We start from the raw sequence: 18082 nt of genomic DNA on the forward strand, positions 1-18082 counted from the left end.
AAATGCGACCGCTGCGGCCGGGATCGAATCCGCAACTTTCGGGCCAGTAGCCGAGCACTGTAACTACTGTACCAGGGGCGGCGCCAGGATTTTTTTACTGGGGAAAAGGGGGGGGAGGTCTCCTGTAACCCCGTGCCCCCGCTGGCGCCGCCCCTGTACTGTACCACCGATGCGTACAATGGAGGACAAGGAACTTGCGTAATGTCCCCCCACTGCATTCCCGTGCATGTGAATGGTTTACTTACACTCAAAACATTTTTCTTTATAGTCGCCCTAATGTAGTCTAAAGACCAACCATAAAGGTCTGGTCACGAATTACGCAATTTCCACATACAATGAAGCCACCAAGCCAGATTGCGACAATAATGACACCAAACACATTGCTTGTTATGAAGCGTAACACTGAATAAAATATTTTAATATATGCACCTTGTGTATACAATTATATGTACAATATGGGGACAAAAAATATACATTTGTACAAGACTGTTGCGTCGAAAAAGAAAACACGCACAACTTCTTTTTTAAAAGAAGCAATTCTTTCCAAACCTATACTACTCTCACTTCCCTAAAAAACTTCATTTTTTTTTCTAAACGTAATGACTGTCCCCGGTTCATGCTACCCCAAAATTGCCTGCTCTTATGAACAGGTTACAGAGCTCACCAACAATGGCACACCAAACAAAGTTAGTTGTGTGCACTAACACTACTGTACAGAAAGGCGTATACAGCTCAGACAATGTGGACAAAAAAAAATGCTGCGAAGGTCCAACCGTTTAGAACATCCTTGAGCAAAGTATAAAGAGAAATTGATGTCAAGACAGTTCATGTGAAAGATGAAAGCTTTGGCCACATTTTTCACAAAGACCAGCGAATGCCAAGACATCGAGGCGAATACCGATTCTCTCTCTTAACTAGTATGTGTTACTCAGGCCTGAACTGGCAGCATTTTACGAAATGCTTAATGCCACCATTCTTCATCGTAAGCCTGCAGAATAGATGTAATGATGGGTCTTGGGGTAGTTAATGAAATTTATTACGTGACTATGCAATGTAATTATTGGGTTTTACATGCCAAAATCATGGTACGATTGAGGCACACTACGGCACGGGATCGTGGTTTAATTTTGACCTCCCAGAGCTCTTTGACATGCAATTAAATCGAAGGACAAGGTTGTCCTTGTGTTTCGCACACATCAAAATGCAGCCACTGTGGCCGAGAATTGAATCCATGTCCTTGAGCCTCGCAACACGACATGTCACCTGCTAAGATACAACAGCGGGCTATGGTCCTGATGTTATTCAGAGCATCACTGATAGCATTCTTTTTATGAAACGCATAACTTTTTTTTCTGAAAGCTCATTTTTGAAAACTGAAAACCCACAGTTTTCAAAACAAGATGGGCCTGGCTTCTACCGTATTATGTAGCAGTATTATCATGATCGTTTAAGTTAAATATAACCCCTGTTAAAAGTGAACATAGCATAAACAAAGGAGCATAGAGTGTTGACTTCACAGCAACTTTACATGTAAAGATATAAGATATATATCTACCCACAACATACAAAAAGTGTATGTGAAATATTGTAATGTCAAATAAGCTACCACAAATGCCTATGTGTAGTTTGGCTCTACGTCAGAATCTTATACAAAGGCGAATGAGCTGTATAATTACCTCAGAAAAATAATACACCAGTGCATTACGTGTTCTGTACCTCCTATACATGTTATAATGTACTATATGTGGGCTGATACTGTTAATTGCGAGTTAAAAATTTACAGTCTCTCACGTCCCAAAGAAATGTTTTATGCTATTAGCAATATTATAATAGAAAACACCGGTAGGATATTATTCACCGGAATTGTCACAGTACATAATGCCTCTGCATCTGAACATATCTGCATCTCAACTCACAGGAGACTACTATGAAAGAAAAGAAAAAAAATCAAACATTTTAATTACTCAACCAGAAGTGACTACTAAGAAAGCAGGGGGTGTGAGAGTTTTATGTGCAAGTTTTTTTTTTTTAGCCCACATGCTAATTTCCTGCGAAAGAATACTGTCAATCGTACGTTGAACATTTCTTCGATTCCCTTAACTCCTCGTCAAGAAATTACCTCCTTATCCCAGTATTCAGAAATGTGACTTAACGCCATGACTTGGCTTGAAAACTTGAAATCATCGTAGCACCTCTCAAGATTGCGCTGAAGAAAATGCAATCAACATATGCGGCATGTTAATGTCAGGCATTACTTTATTTGGACTCGGCCAAGCCATGTTGTGGCTTCAAGTCGAGACACATTTCTGAATATTGGGTTAACCTCTCCACATATCCCCGAAAATGACTTTTGGCACTGTCACTAATGGTACATTCAATTGGCTCCACCATGAGCGCTCTCATGGTGGAATTCACATTTGGGTGGACACAAAACAAAGCACATGGAACAAATTCGCATGGTTCATTCACAGTATCACACTCCCAAATCAGAACATTCAGGTGTGCTTTCACTTCCGATTTATGAGAGAAATCAAGGTGTAACAAAATTCAAGTCAAGCGTTCTCTTAATACATTGCTGCCTTTCTCAATAATACAAGCAATCCAATGGCTATAGGAGCTGCTGAATGCTCAGCTCGGGCATGATTTCTCTGGCTGCCATCTCAAAAAGTCTTCACATTGCTGTAAACCAACTTGAAGCATACCTTGGACCAATCAAATGTGCCACTGACATGTGCTTCGCATGTGACTTGAATTATGCATCAGAGGAACGTACAGGAACCACAGGATGACAGAAAGTTAACCAAAACAGATCACTGACGCTGTGAGCAACTGCATACATTGCTTGTGTTGGAGAGGCGCTCTGTCCAGTGTCCCTTCTTGTGATTGTGTTCTTTCACACCTTAAAAGCAATTATGAATGTACACCAACTTGCCCAACAGAAAGTCTTCTTAATACATTATTGCCTTTCTCAGTAATAGATTAACCTTGACCATCTACAAGCAAGGCTGTCAAAAAAACATTCTTAATGCAGGCAATATAAGGCAGAAACTGGAAAAGCACAGATTCAATTTGCTCAAGGATGTGCTAGAACAGCGGGACCCTCAAGATATAGACTCGAGCCTGACTGAGCAGTGCTATATGTGATTTTTTTTTTTTTCAGAAGGCCTTTTCAATATTTCGCTCCACAATACAGCTACATACTATAGCAGCAGGTAACGTGCAGACATCCGAAAATGTGCATCAAGATTTAAGTGATGCCCATGATATCAAGGCACACCCCTTCGTCGACAAGATTCTCTTGCGAGCAATGCCCATAACAAACAGCTGTTCGCGACAACTTCCGTGCATCACCCACGAAGCACGCAATCCTAGCTGGCACTGAAAAAGGCTGCCCGCCTCAATGAGTGGGGGCAAGTTCAATACAAGTCAAAGCAAAACATTGTCAAGCTTGATTAGATGTTTCAAGTTGGCCCCTGAGTAAAAAATGATGACAAAACCCTCTCCCAGCTCTACCCCAAAGAACAACACTCTCCTATACATCTTAAAAAAAGCAGTAGACTAAAATGGTGTGAATCATTCAATCACCTTGCAAAATTTCCACCTGTACTGGGCTAACTACTGCAGATGCTTAGCCTGACAGTGAACCACCTTCTCTACAATAGTAGAGCAACTCAATACACAAAGTGGACAGCGAGAGAGAGAGACCAGCAGACATTAATGCTTACACCGCGAAACCTTGTTAATGCACTCCCACTCAATATGGCTTCACGGTTTGTACATTCTCAGCAGGAAACTCTGAACTCCATTTCATATCATACAAACTTAATCCTCAGCTCTCCTTGACATCTCATTTTCGTCATCCTTCTCAGTTTGAATGCATCAACAAGGTTGAACAGGAGTCACCATATGCAGCGCAGGCCTCTCTCACTCCATCCCACATATTTATCGCACGCGCCAACACACACAACATTCGGCAGCCCATTGCCCGTCTCTAGGCTTCACGATGAGCTTCCATCACAATGGCCCGGCTGCAATCGCAAAGCTCATCTAAGATGCCTTTACTAACACACAACTGGCAAATGACATAGCCGGTGCAGCAAGAGCACAACCCTGGTATTTTTTTTTTTTTTCTCGCATAGATGATTTGCAGTAAGGAACACCATCAGATGGCAAGCTGTGTGTCAAAAAACAGGAACTTTCTACAAAGAACAGCAAGAGTGAAAAAGTTTGTTCATGAACACTTCGAAGGGTCCAGTCTCGCCAAAGATACGGCGGCTGGCTCTCCGTTACACTGCACATTGTGACGAAGCACGAGAATACAGCTCAGAATGGAGCTATAAAAGAGCGCAGAAAGTTCAGACAGCTTTAAGGATAGTTTGGCTCAAACACACTGCCCTCTCAGAAGAGCTTCAAGTTACATAATAAACCACTGCAAGACAGCAAAACACATAGTCGCACACTCGCACGCAATTACAACAGCAGATTTAAAAAAAAACTAGCGGCTAGAGCCGAGGAAGAGTTAGTGAATAATACAGTTTTTATACTACTATTCGCTACGGAGGTGGCTCATGAGAGACAGGTTGCACTAATCTAAATACAAAGTCCCGTTGCAGCTCTGTCACCACAAATACATACAAGACAGAAAACACATTATAGCTCACAATACATGGCAGCTCGCTTAAGAGCAGCTAAAAACAGTGCGCACTGCACACATGTTCAACATCCCTAGGCTCCATAGAATGCTGGAACGCAAAACATTCCTCACTCTTTCAGCGACAAGGCGCGTCAAAAAACATTTGAAACAATCACAAAAGCACCGCCAGCCTCATCTGAAATGCCTCGAGGACAGTGAGGAACCAAGAAAAAGATGGCACTGTTTTACAAGTGTGACGCTTTCCCGTCACACTAGGCCTAAATATTGCATGGTACACACGACAATCTTCGTGCCAAAACACCACAACCTTGCATTAATCAGCACCTTTGAATGAGCATTGTGTGTGTACCTTGTGATACCCAGTTTGCTACGAGAAACGGAAAGCTCTCATCAAGGTCTGTCGGCAGCTGCTACAAGAGTACGCAGTCTAACCAATGCAAAAAAAAAAAACTGATGGTAACAAAATTTGATGGGAATGTGTGGAATCTGCGTGATCTCAGAACACCGTATGAGAGGTTGCGATGTAATAGTGTAACCAACTTTCTGAACAGCCGCCACTTTTAATAGACAACAGCACAACGCTCAACATTCATTCCCCTGAATGATTATGGGTCACTAGAGACTACCAGTCGCCTTAGTGCCTGGTAGGAACGAACAGGCACAGGTGACTTCAGTCAGCAGTTCCTTTCTACGAGATAATGCCTACAAACTTCAAAAATAACTATGGCGGATCATCAGCTTTCCTTGTCGGTCAGTATTTTTAGTTTCATACAAAGGCTGCAACCAGTAAGTAAGTTATTGTTACTAGTACCAGTGTTGATTTATCAGCATCTTCCAACTGTTGACTAAGCAAATTTGATCACTTCGATGGCGCTAAAATGGCGCCAAAAGCGATTTCATGCACTCATCACCGAAACTGGTGATTGTTACGTGTATGAGGCACTCTTATAACTGTAACGCGCAGTACCTCACTAAATGGCAACGGTCCCTTGGCCATGCAAGAATGACCAACTTTATCACTGAAAGACAATGCTAGAGCTGTTACTGGTGGTAGTAACGCTAACAGGTAAGCAGAAGACCTTTGCAGCAGCATGTTACTCGTAGCAGAGCAGAGAATTTCAACAGGTGAGAAACAACGAAACGTAACAAGAAGGTTCTGTCTTTCAATATTCCCATATATGTGTAGTGCATCTGAAGTGTGACAACGCCTAACCACACTGAATACTAGTCACTGTTTTGGTTCGGTGCATGCCACCTTCCGTCCTTAATTGCCACTATGATCTCACAGTGTCGTCACTCCCTTTCAGATCCACTTCCTAAAGCTGAAACAGAGAGGAAACAGAAAAGGGCTGTGTTGAAAAGTCATTTTCAGATGACCACATCAAAAGCAGCAGAAGCTGGTTGTGCAAGCTAATGCACGTCCAGCTCATTCGAGAAGCCTGTCATGAGCACTGAGTAATCATCATAGTACAGTGAAGCAGACAAGAGTAAAAAGCGAATAGTGAACCGAACACATTATTGACCTAATCTGTATGTCAATTTCGCAGCTATGTTTGCGAAGTTTTGGGTCCAACAAGCATGTCATGTAGGAGAGCTCGAAGATGGCCGACAACAGTGGGTATCCAGTGAGGATGGACACCAGCAAAAATACAAAGCAGCGGACAAGTTGTATTATCGAATAGCAAGACCCCTATGCACGAAAGAGGGGGGTATTGATCGAGGATTCGTTTCTTTTGTTAGACACAGCCTAATGAAACCAACAGACACCACTGGTGGCGCTGGCTAACATTCCGAGGATTACACAAAACATAAATACCTAATAATGTAGATGGGAAACCGACTGCTGCTGTAGCTTGATTGGCAGAGCATCCAGATCGTTATCCGAAGGTAGTAGGTTCGATCCCTACTTGCGGTAGGTTGATTTTTCATCCACTTTAATCCCTTTCCATTTATGTCATAATTACTATACTACAGATAAGACATAAAAGTAATGTCCTCTATATCTCACTTAGCTTCATTATCTGTTGGTTTCGTTAGACCCTTACACTTCATCAATGTTCCTCACCGCTTTCGGGGCTCCCATCTGTGCCATGTCCAAACTGGAAAGCATCGCCACCTCCAGGTGATGTCTCCTCGCCGAAAACACTGCCATCATCCCGAGCCCATGGCGCACCGCTGCCACTCCCTCCGGCAGACGACGCAAACGAGCAGGGCGAAAAGGAACGTTCCTCGGATCCCGCGGCACTCGACGAAGTGCGCCGCTTGCCCCGAAGCATGGACACTCCCATCGTTGGCCTTGCGCGCGGCGTCTCCGGTGTCTCGGGCCGTGCCAGGGGTGCCGATCCTGGTGGCGCAAACACTTCGGCGTAGCAGTGCGACGAAGACGACGACGTGACGAAGCTGCCTGCCGAAGTGCTGCTGTTGAGGCTGCTGCTGCTACCGCTTTTGTGTGTCAACGGCGATGGCGATGACTCCTCAGGGACCTGTGAAAGTCAGCATGCACAACACCAGAAAAAAGAAGGTTATGAAAATGAACAACGAAAATTTCAGCCAGTTCCACAACATGAAAACCATCAAGCAGCCAAGCTGTAGTAAGCAAGCGAGTTTATGTAAGGATAGACCATGACAGCTTAGTATCATTTCAAGTATCAGCATCATCATCATTTATCATCGTCGTCATGATCATCTCATTTTATTTATTCACTCCCCCCCTATGGTAACATGACCTTCTTGACGCCTACTCCTACTAACTATTCCTACTACTATGACTCACTACTAGTACTACTACTACTACTACTACTACTACTACTACTACTACTACTACTACTACTACTACTACTACTACTACTACTACGACGACGACAACGACGACAGCACAGGGAAGCCTAAGACAGCTTTACTGTAAAAAAAAGTAGTCAAACATAATCTTAAGAAGAGCTATGTTCAAAGAGGGTAATTATCGCGTCAGCATGTCTTATAGAGAGCTACTAGACAGGCCTTTCATTCAGGCCACACACGTGCTTTCATTATTACACACACTACACACATACCAATAACGTGGATGGGGCACGACTGCTGCCACATCCCTACCGTAAGCATCGACCACATTATGCAAAGGCTGTGGGCTTAATTTTTTCACTCGATTACAGCGCCTTTTCAGTTGCCTTTTCATCAACATTCAGTTCCCTTTACATCGCAATATGCTATCCTTGGCTTGATTTGCTGATGGCTTCGGGGGGATTGTGTCTAACAAAAAACAAAAAAAAACAGGCACCTCGATCAATTTCCCTTTTGTATGCACACTGAAGGATTGACAGCGATTAACAGCACTCACCTCTGCAGGTGATGATGACACTGCAGATGCAGACGCTGACGACTTCAGTAATCTGACGCCAGCAGAACGACTAAGCTTGGGAGACCCGTACATATCCCTTTCGGCACTCAGCTTCTTTCTCTCAAGCCGCGGTGAACGCAAGATGTTGGACAGGCCCTCGCGTGTCGAGGATGCAAACTTCTTGAGGAACTTCGGTGAGTGAAAGAAACGGCTCGATGTCTTCGCTGGTGTGGGAGATGGCGCCGCCTGACAACAAGCTGACACAGGCGCAGAGCCTGCCTTTAGGAAAGACGACGACGACAGCTTCTCGCCTCGCGGTGTTCGTTCAACACCTTGCGAAGGACTCGGGACGCTGCGAGGAAGCCACGGGTCGGTGCCCGCCTCCTCGGATGGGGTGGTCTGGACCGATTCTGGTGGTACTGGGATGGAATGACGTCCGGCCTCTGCGACGGGTAATCGGGTGACGAGTAGTCCCGATAGCTGTAGTCTGGTGACTGCACACACCCTTCGAGAGGAGAGCCGAGGTCACTGCTGCCCACCGACGAAAGCGGAATCATCAACTCCTGCTGGGAGCCTCTCCACGAGTTTCGGCGATTCGTGTAGAGGTCTTTGATCTCCTGGCTTGTGGCACAGCGCGGCATCAGAGAATTAGTCAGCACTGGCAGTGGCACCGGGGACGTGGCTGGGCTATCCGAGAGAGCAGCAGGATCTGGAGAGGACGACGCCGATGGCGATTTCTTAAACACCCTGTTGTATTCTCGGTCGAGCAGCGTTTCGCCCTTCGGCGTTTGCATCTGCGGAAAGTTGTCCGCGGTCTTGCTTCGCGACAACTTGGCGGAGTCCGACGGGCGGCGCTGCACGGCGCGAGACAGCACCGGAGACGGAGGCGCCAGGTTCGGTAATCTGGCTGAATTGCCATTGTTGGCTCCGAGAGTCGATTCGCTCGGTGGGGGCAAGCTCGTGCCGGCTGGTGTGGACGGCTCCTTGGCACTACTGTTGTGCTTGAAGGAAACGTTCATATAAAGGCCTGATGGAGGCTTTGACTTAGCAGTACTGAAATCTCGCTTTGCTGGCTGCACAACAACACCCAATGCATCACTATACCTATCCCAGGCACCCGATAACCTCTGCTTTGCAGTAACGCTGCACGTAGAGCCATCACTGCACTCTGAGGACAACTCCAATGATGAAGGGCACGGCGCCGCTGGCGGGGATTTGGACGTCTCACGATTTCTGGGCAGTGAGGAGATTGAAGCGCTCGTCGTTGGCGGCTCGCCAGTGGTTCGTCGCGGGGAAAGAGTGGCTGATCTGTCTGTCAACTGTGCAGGAGACACAGTTGAGCGCAGAAATATAGTTCTGGGCATTGGCTTTGGAGACGGCTGTCTTGGCCTGTCCAAAGGTGACGGCGCTAGGCTGATCTTGTGGCTGGCAAATGATGAGGATGACAATGCTGGCTTGAACACTGCGCTGTCCAGCACTGCGTCTTCATCACTATCACTTGCCCAGATGCATGGACCTATTATTGCAAATGGAAAAGAGAAAGCAAATAATCAGGCTGTCGTATATCACAGCATAGGTAAAATAATAGACAACAGTTCTCATTAATTGCCCATATCCTGTTGCCAAAGCAAATCTGCAAATAATTAACTAATTCTGAGACCTTACTTTCCGACACCACGATACGATTATGAGGCATGCTCTTGTGTGCAACTCAGAATTAATAATGACAAATTGGGATCCTTTGACATGCACTTGAATCAAAGCCCGTGGCTGTTTTCGCATTCCACCTCCCAAGAAATGCGACCACCATGGCCAGGAATCAAACCCATTTCCTCAAGCTTAGAAGCGCGACACCTACACTGTTAAGCTACCTCACTGGATATTGTAATACTATCACCAAACCTCATCACTCAGACTAACAATACTGTGTCAAGCGTGACTGTGTAGCGATTTGCTCGGTACCCGTCATGCTGAAAATTCTCATTATAACATGCCTTACGTTCCAAGTAAGTTGCTGAACCGCTTTTTATTGCATTTCCCTCTCTAATGTCCGTCTAGCAAAAATAATGAAGTAAGTATCCTCCCCACAGCTTTGCTAAGATTGCTTTGAAAGTGGTACATACCAGGTAATCAATTTTAAGTCAAGACAATACTATTTATTGCAGTAGGCCTTAGTTGCACCTTTTAAAAAGCAAGCAGTAGCAAAGAAGTATTGTCTATTTACCTGAGTAATTCGGGCAAAGTTTGGCCGCCTGTTGAAGCTTGGTTAACCATCTGAAAAAGAAGAGTGGGCAACCAGAAGTGCTCAATAGCGTAATCTTGCAAGTTTGTTTTTTTTAACCTTATACATACCCTTTCCAGGTAACCTGAACCGAGCATGCATTTAAGTTGTGTCCAATGCACGTAAGCTGAAAAAACTGAGTTGTGCTAGCAGTTTTCAAAAGAATGAAATCAAAGTTGCACCACTGAAGCAGCGTTAATGAAATCTCAAGCTTCTCAAAGTGAAAATTACTGAGCAGCTAATGAACGTTCTCTGTTACTGAGTTACGCATACAGACTAAAATGTGGGTAAGACCCTTGGTGCCAGCATGACTAGCAGCTCAAGGCAGAATTTAAATTGATTTTTCTTTTTTTTATGTTTTGAACAAATGCAGCTCAATTTCACCAGCACAATTCCAAAATAATCTTTTTAGGAGAACTTGCATTGCCCAATGAATTAAAAGTGCCAGTCTATGAAGAATCTTTCCCTAGTTGGATGTGGCTTAGGGCTGAAAGCCATAACAGCAGCAACGGTTCCAGTTAAACCGTAGCTGCCAATCTTCAAAAAAGATTCAAACAGGAGAACCTACCAAGCACCATGGATTAAAACTGCCTGTTCAACGAACAAGTCCCTAAAAAATTGTTTAGAGCTGCTTTGAAAAATCTTAAAACAGGCGGAAACATCTAGAACTGGTGAACACAGGAAAGTTTATTAAGCAGCTAAAGTGTAGCTGTAATAATCCCCAACTTACCTTGACGTATCTGCTTGGGACTCTGTTGCGAAATAAAAAGTGTTTTCGGAGTTGGAGAGCTTGAAGGCACTACAGGAAAACGGGAAAAAGATGGCGTTTTTCAAGAATATCAAGAACGTGCAAAACAAATTTAATCGGCATGTTATAAGCCCCTGATCAAGTGCTTCAATATAGTTTTAGCTGGTCAAGCTTCGCACGCTAAGGTATCCTGATATAACTAATCTAATCAACATTTCCCCTTAGTACCTTGCCATAACTTAAATAAAATGGTGAAATGCAGTGCACTACAAGCCCTCTAAAAGCTCTATTACGCCTGCTTCATGCAGCATTGGCGTTCGTCATGACGTAGCGTTTTCTAGTCGTTTTTCTCTTCAAAAAGGGGCGCCGGCAATGTTAGCAGCACAGGCTGATATAACCAGCGCATTGTTTTTGAGAATAGGTCAGAAGGTGCTGTCTCACGACGAACGCTGATGCCGTGATCACAATGTAGACCACATCTGCTGGCTGCATCAGTCGGACTTTACACAGCAACAACAGGAGTTTTCAAAAATGTTTGTGCAAGAGATGCCATTCAACGCGTATTTGAGCCCATACGTGCCCCAAAAAGGTTAATTACAAGACCCTAGGTTAGCCCTTTCTAACTCCGGTGATAGACAAGAAAACAGCGGACAACCATGGCACCTGTTATCATGGCTGTTCAGTTGGGGTGCTTACCAGTTTTTAGATTTACAGTCGGGCGCAAGGGACACCACAAAACCAGGCACATACAGCAGGCATTCTGCTTTCTGGTCCTGAAAACAAAGTGGCAACGGTAAAACGATCGGCAAACTGTCCAGAAAGCAGGAGGAGATTATAAAGGTTACTACTTCAACAAAACATTCTGCCAAGTTTTATAGCCTTGCTTGTTTCTTAATGGCATTATCATTTGCAAGTAACGGCTACGCTATGCAGAACAATGTACGACTTCAGTTAACAAGCTCTCAAAGCTCAGTGAACGGAGATCCTCGCAGTTTCGTCCCCAATGGAATGCAATCACAGTGGCTGGGAACAAAGACGATGTTTCCTGCGTATGTGCTCTTTTGTGACCGTTTTTTGGAGCTAAGTCTACTAATCGTATTGAAGACGCAGCAACTAGCCCAACAGCAAGTACAGCTGAAAATGTATGCGTGTGTGTGAGTGCGGTTGCAGCACTTGCAGTGGATCGCCAATGCATTGTGAATGGTGTAATGCAGGGACAATGTATAGTAGGCTATTAAGTGACAAACAATACAAGCTGTGAAAAAAGGGAAAGCGTGGCAATCCAGCAATGAAAGAATAAAACCAATAAGGAAAATCCCTTCCTTTTCAAAGTATGATACACTGACACCGTAATTCAGATTTAACCAAGAAGACAACACACAGGACACACACATCCCCAAACCTCTGAAATTTAATGAGATATCATCAGTCCGGAGTAGTAACCGCAATGACGTAGAGAGATGAGATGCGCACCTGGGGAGTGGCGTAGAGGAAGAGCTGGGGACCCCGGAGGAGGACCCAGCGGCGGCGCCAGGGAGGAAGGGCTGCCATCGCTGGCGCTGCCGTCCTCCCCCCTGCTAGGAGGGGCGCTGCTTGCTGCTGCCCCCTCCACCGGCGCCGGAGGAGCCACCCTTCGCACTCGGCCACCCCCAGCTCCGGGCACGGCACCCCACGATTCCCTGTAGGCAGACGACGGCAGCAGCCGCAGCAGCAGTGGCCGCAGTTAGATGCTAGGCCTCGATGAAGGACGCAGCACCTCTTTCTAAACGCACGTCTCAGGACAATGGGTTCGCTTAAAGCACGCTTAAAGTGAAGAGACAATAACGACTCGTTTTTGGTAGTGGCAGCACAGCACAAACAATCCTAGTAGCACATTAACCCCTTCTCTGCCACGCTGTTACTCCAATTCTGACCGAAAATGGCAAAATCTTTTTCGCTGTGGAGCCCCTCTTGCCAACATTGTTTAATTCCTCCACGCAAAAGAACTATTTCGTGCTATTGCTGGCCAACGGGATGCGTGCTGCCACCTACCAGAGCACGGCCAAATACCGAGGCAAAGGCTCATCCATAGCAGTGGAACCGTTAATGAGCTGAGTTAATTCCTTGGCCATCCTTACTAGAAACACGTGGCACAGCCTAGCTTGTCTATGGCACGGAAGGGGTTATGCAAGGCAACTTGGTATTATTGTACAACGGAACCCACACAAACACAAGGAACGGGCAAATAAGAAGATTACGCTTCACTCAATTGAAGCCCGAACGAATTTGACGTTATATAACAAAAACAAGCAATGAAGCATAGGACAATGGCAAAATGTCATTCTTGTCTTTTTTTGTGTTCCTTTGTGTTTGTGTGCCGGCGCTGTCGTGCAAGCACCAACTACATCAAGAGAGAACACAAGACGACCTGCCGACCCCCAGGTATGCTCTGCTGATCATGACAGGTTCGTTAAAGGGACACTAAAGGCAAATATTAAGTCGACGTTGATTGCTGAAATAGCGGTCCAGAAACGTCGTAGCGCTACTTTTGTGCCAAGGAAGTGCTTATATTGAAATAAAATCACGTTTTAGTGGTCCGCATCGCGTTAGCGCACTTCAAACCACCCGCCTAAAAGCTATGTTTCACATGTCACTGTTGCCGTGCCCAACGTTGCCCGCCTTTACTGCGTGGCGGTGTGCACTGGCGGCGTGTACCATTTGGGCATCCGACAACATCACATGCATGCAGCATTTTGTCAAACTTTCTGTCAGAGCGACTTCCACGAGCGCACAAAACACACTCGGCAGTATGCGATACCGAAACTACCACTGAGACTCGACCGTGTGAGCGAAGCAGGGCGCCGGGCGAAGCGCAGTTCGGCGAAAACGGAACCTTTGAACCACACGCGCCATTCCCCATGGCAACGTCAAAGAGGTTCTTTTTTCCATGAATCAAACAGAAACGAACAAGCAGCATTTTATTATGTCTCTTGATGCACGGAAGGTTCTTTTTTTACTGCAGCTAGTTTGATTACGAGTGCTTAACTGCAGTCGGACTCTCTCACATCATCGGGATCACTTCCAAAATGTCCCGCTCGTGGCGCTCATCGTGTGATACATTTAGCTTAATTTCTCGGTAAGTAGGGCACTGTTGTTGATAATATTGCCATTTTAGACGTTCTCATACATTGAGCTTTCACTCTGACATACATTGTTATTTGCCTTTAGTGTCCCTTTAACTTAAATTACAGTGAGCAAACACAGACAGAAATGACGAAAAGAAACATGGACAATAAAGAATTAAAGCTTTTACTCTGCATATGCCACAGCAGCATGCAGAGACTTCCCTGAACTAAAGGTGTATTTTTTTGTTTCAGAAATTAACAGATGTGGTTTTATATATCCTTGCACAATGCTTCCTAATCTCCTAGCCCCAAAACAAAGTTAAGACCACGAGGCAACATATCACATAAGGCAAGCACTAGTGTAAACAATAGATATGACAAGCTGCTGACTTAAAAAAAATTATCAGCACTAGGACTTAGCCAGCTTCCCCACCCTAATGCCAGATGTGCGTAGGATAAAAATATGCCTCCTCAGATTTAATGTCATTTAACAAAAAGAAAAAAAAATGAAGCACAGGAACACATAAGAATAAGAAACACTATGCCACTTTTCATGTTCCAATTCCACAGCTGAATATCAATTTTATAGTCATACTAGATGGAGAAGCACCAAATTTAGCATGCGTTCAGTGTAAAGCGTTTGATTTTTGATCGCTGAATGAAGAACGGACCCAAACTTTCATGGCTAACGAAGTTCACTTAAACTAGGTACAAATGATGAGAACAAAAAAAAAAATAAGACCAAGACACGGTTACTCAATTTTGCAAGCCTCTTGTATCACTCAACGCTATGTGTGAGATTAGCTGAAATCACTACATATGGCAGTGACTTCATGACTCTTTAGAAGTTAAACTTATTAAATGTGGCGTTTTAACTTTAAAAAACACAGAACTATAAACATTTCAGCAGACATCCATTGCTCTGATTTCCCAGCTAACACAGGAGTGTGCTAAAAAACAGGGCTGCTTGGTATGTTGCTAGGACAGAAACAAGCAATGCTTAAGATGGGACTGTGAGATCCCAACAGACAATGGGCTGATTAACATCCTAGCTGTGAGATTAGCTATTTGTTAAAAAAAACGTGTCAGCCTGTCATGATGACACACGCAATGTGATGATTTCAATGGTGACAGTGTCTGCTCTACTTGTAGGTTTTATGTTAACGTTAAAATCAGAATCATTTCTTACGAAGCAACTGTCCAGAAGTGACACAAGTACATGTACAAGAACTCAGGCAATGCGGCCAGGCCTAATCATTGTGGAGACCAGAAGAGTGGCACTGAGAGATACATTCGTGTCTGTGAAGTGCGCACAGCTGGTGAATGAAGACAGTGCGTGCATGTTTTCTATCACTCAGTATTTTCATTAATTTCCAATGAGATAATTAACCAGATTTATCTTGCCATATTAATACACAATCTTATCACAATCTACAAACAAATGCAAGAAGATCTCAGCCAATTTAATTATCTTCTAAACTATTGTATGCATTATTCTTCTCGTGGCCAAACTTCAGCGCTTAGCTTTTCCAAATAAGCAAAATGGTCTCGGAGTGTTTGCTAGGAATGTGAAGAAGGTCCAATGCTCTAGTTACTCATCCTTACCGCAGTTCAAAAGACAACTTCGACTGACATGCCCTGACTCCCTCCTACATGTGCACGTGAATGTTCACACACATACACACACCACCACATTCACGTGTTGTAACATTGCACATTAACAGTGTTTATAAGACGTATACTCTTTTGTACTGTGCCACTGAACGACAGCCTGCACGACACCACAGAATAAACTTAAAACAAACACAACGTACAAACATACACACTGCCATCACATAAACGCACACAGAGAAACAAATACATAACACTAAACGAAAAGGTAGTCCTAGACTGAAGAGGAAAGATGACACTACACTTGACTGATGTAAGCATACCGCTATTCCTATCATGGCTCTGAAATCATGTCTTTACGCAAAAGTGCTTCGTAAAATGACTTGTTATCCAAAAACACTCTTGACTTGCAAAAATTGGGGCCCCGCCACAGTGGCGGCCAAAAGTATTAAAAAACGAGAAGAAAAAAGGTTGAAAAAGTCAGCGCGTACCAACCATCAACACACTCACCTAGTGTGCTCTCTGAACATTGTGTCTTTGTGTTCATGGCTGGAGGCTGTAATGGCAAGTGTAAAAAAAATAGCAAAAGGAAAGAAAAAAATCTATGTAAAACAAAACACAAACATGGTGACCCAAACAGCCAAGGAAGGAGAGCAAAGAAGCATTCGAAGAGAACAGCATGCAAAACAAAACAAACACAAGAGAACACTACACACGGCAAGTGAGACGAGACGTGCGAAAAACGCTTGCACACTCGAAGACACGCACGGCAAAAGAACAAAGGCAAAAGCCGTCACACAAAGCCAGCTGCTTCATGCATTGTTTAGGACTGATTACCGGTACAGATGGTAACAATCCATCTTTAACGGTACCCCTTGAAAGAGACGAGCAAAACAGCACAGGACATATACCACTAGACATTCCTTTGTCTAAGAGCAGAACCCTGCAATTACTATCAACAACGTAATCCCATACGCCTGTGCACTTTTGCAAGTCCCTGTCTTAGGTTTTGCTGTTGAAGATGGCATGTACCCAGCCACAGTGTTCCAATAGCTTTCCTGACACACACACATACACACACACATCAAGGGACTCGCAACTTTACCACAAGTAAGCTGGACGAAACGAATATGTGTGAACAAACACAACAGTGATGTGAGCCGCTAGAAGGATAACCGTGAGCTGTCTAACATAACTGCTTCTTGTTCTTGTCCTCACGTTCGTTATGATGCCAAAACTGTAACAAATGCCAAATAAACTGATTTGATTTGGTATAAACCATGGACATTATTGTTACAGATCATCCTCCCCTTTCCGAATATTGGGTGACAAAGGCTTTATGAAAGTCACGCAAACATACCGTGCTACGTTTCCTTCCACTGCAAGAACTATATAGAGCTCAAACACAAAAACTACCACACACATTCACGACGTACTCTGTTCACACTCCTACAAATACGTAATTCTGCGTGTGAGGCCTACGTCAAAACAAGGTCATTTGGAGCATGAATGTTACTGAATCTTGGGAGCACTGGCATCGTAAGAGAACTCCTGGCACTTAGAAGGTCTTGAGTGTGTACTTAAAATTCACCTCCTAACTCTGAAGTTCTCTGAGTAGCAGTGATGCAACAGTAGATTCACTAAACGTCCAGGCTGCAAACGGTGCAACCATGACTCCATTTCTTTTGGCAATAGTTGTACATGTGCACACAGATACATGTGCATCCTCATGTCTGCATGTGCTTCCTACATAACATTCTCCACGAGTGCAAACTGTATTGACTGTAGTCAGCGAAGACTGAATCTACGGAACTAATAAAGTTCACAGACGCAAGAGCACTTGGCCCGCACGCCACAAACACAATGTTGCTTGCAGTTAGATTGTTTTGAATCTGTGCACACACGGCCCCATCTAAAATGTGCGCAAATGTATGCACAGACTGAAAAAGAAACATTTTTCTGCATTCGTTTCTGTGCACGCTATGACAGATAAGACAATGCAGCTTATCTGAGCCGAGGTTTTCAGATAACTGCCAAATCAACTTCTGCTAAATACTGCAACACTGAGTTTTTATCAAGATGAAAATTTGCATGGACTCTAATCATATTGAGTAGCTATAACTTAAACACAAAGTTACAAGAAAGGATGCAGGACAAACAAGAAACTCTATCAACAAATTCCGGCATCATTTTTTAATCCTTGTGTTTAAACACTAAAAGCTGTTTATATACTGTTAGTTCATTTAGACTTTCTTTCACATTCATGTAACCCCACCAGAAGCTTTATGAATTTGTTCACAAAAAACAAAAACCTTACAATTATTACTGTTATAAACTACAGTTATCAAAA

The 18082-nt window shown here is 44.1% G+C and overlaps 1 protein-coding gene across 1 annotated transcript in view; it reads right to left on the reverse strand.

The window, feature by feature from the left end:
- Window positions 1-384: 384 nt before the first annotated feature.
- LOC119396507 (serine/arginine repetitive matrix protein 2-like) overlaps window positions 385-18082 on the reverse strand; it is a 34301-nt gene continuing 16603 nt past the window's right edge. The window contains 9 exon segments of the mRNA XM_037663757.2: window positions 385-5976; window positions 6720-7137; window positions 7989-8387; window positions 8390-9504; window positions 10213-10262; window positions 11000-11068; window positions 11714-11790; window positions 12491-12696; window positions 16243-16288. Coding sequence (XP_037519685.1) covers window positions 5948-5976; window positions 6720-7137; window positions 7989-8387; window positions 8390-9504; window positions 10213-10262; window positions 11000-11068; window positions 11714-11790; window positions 12491-12696; window positions 16243-16288 — 2409 coding nt within the window. The 3' untranslated portion in view covers window positions 385-5947.

This window comes from Rhipicephalus sanguineus, chromosome 6, assembly GCF_013339695.2.
Source record: "Rhipicephalus sanguineus isolate Rsan-2018 chromosome 6, BIME_Rsan_1.4, whole genome shotgun sequence".
Lineage (NCBI taxonomy): Eukaryota > Metazoa > Arthropoda > Arachnida > Ixodida > Ixodidae > Rhipicephalus > Rhipicephalus sanguineus.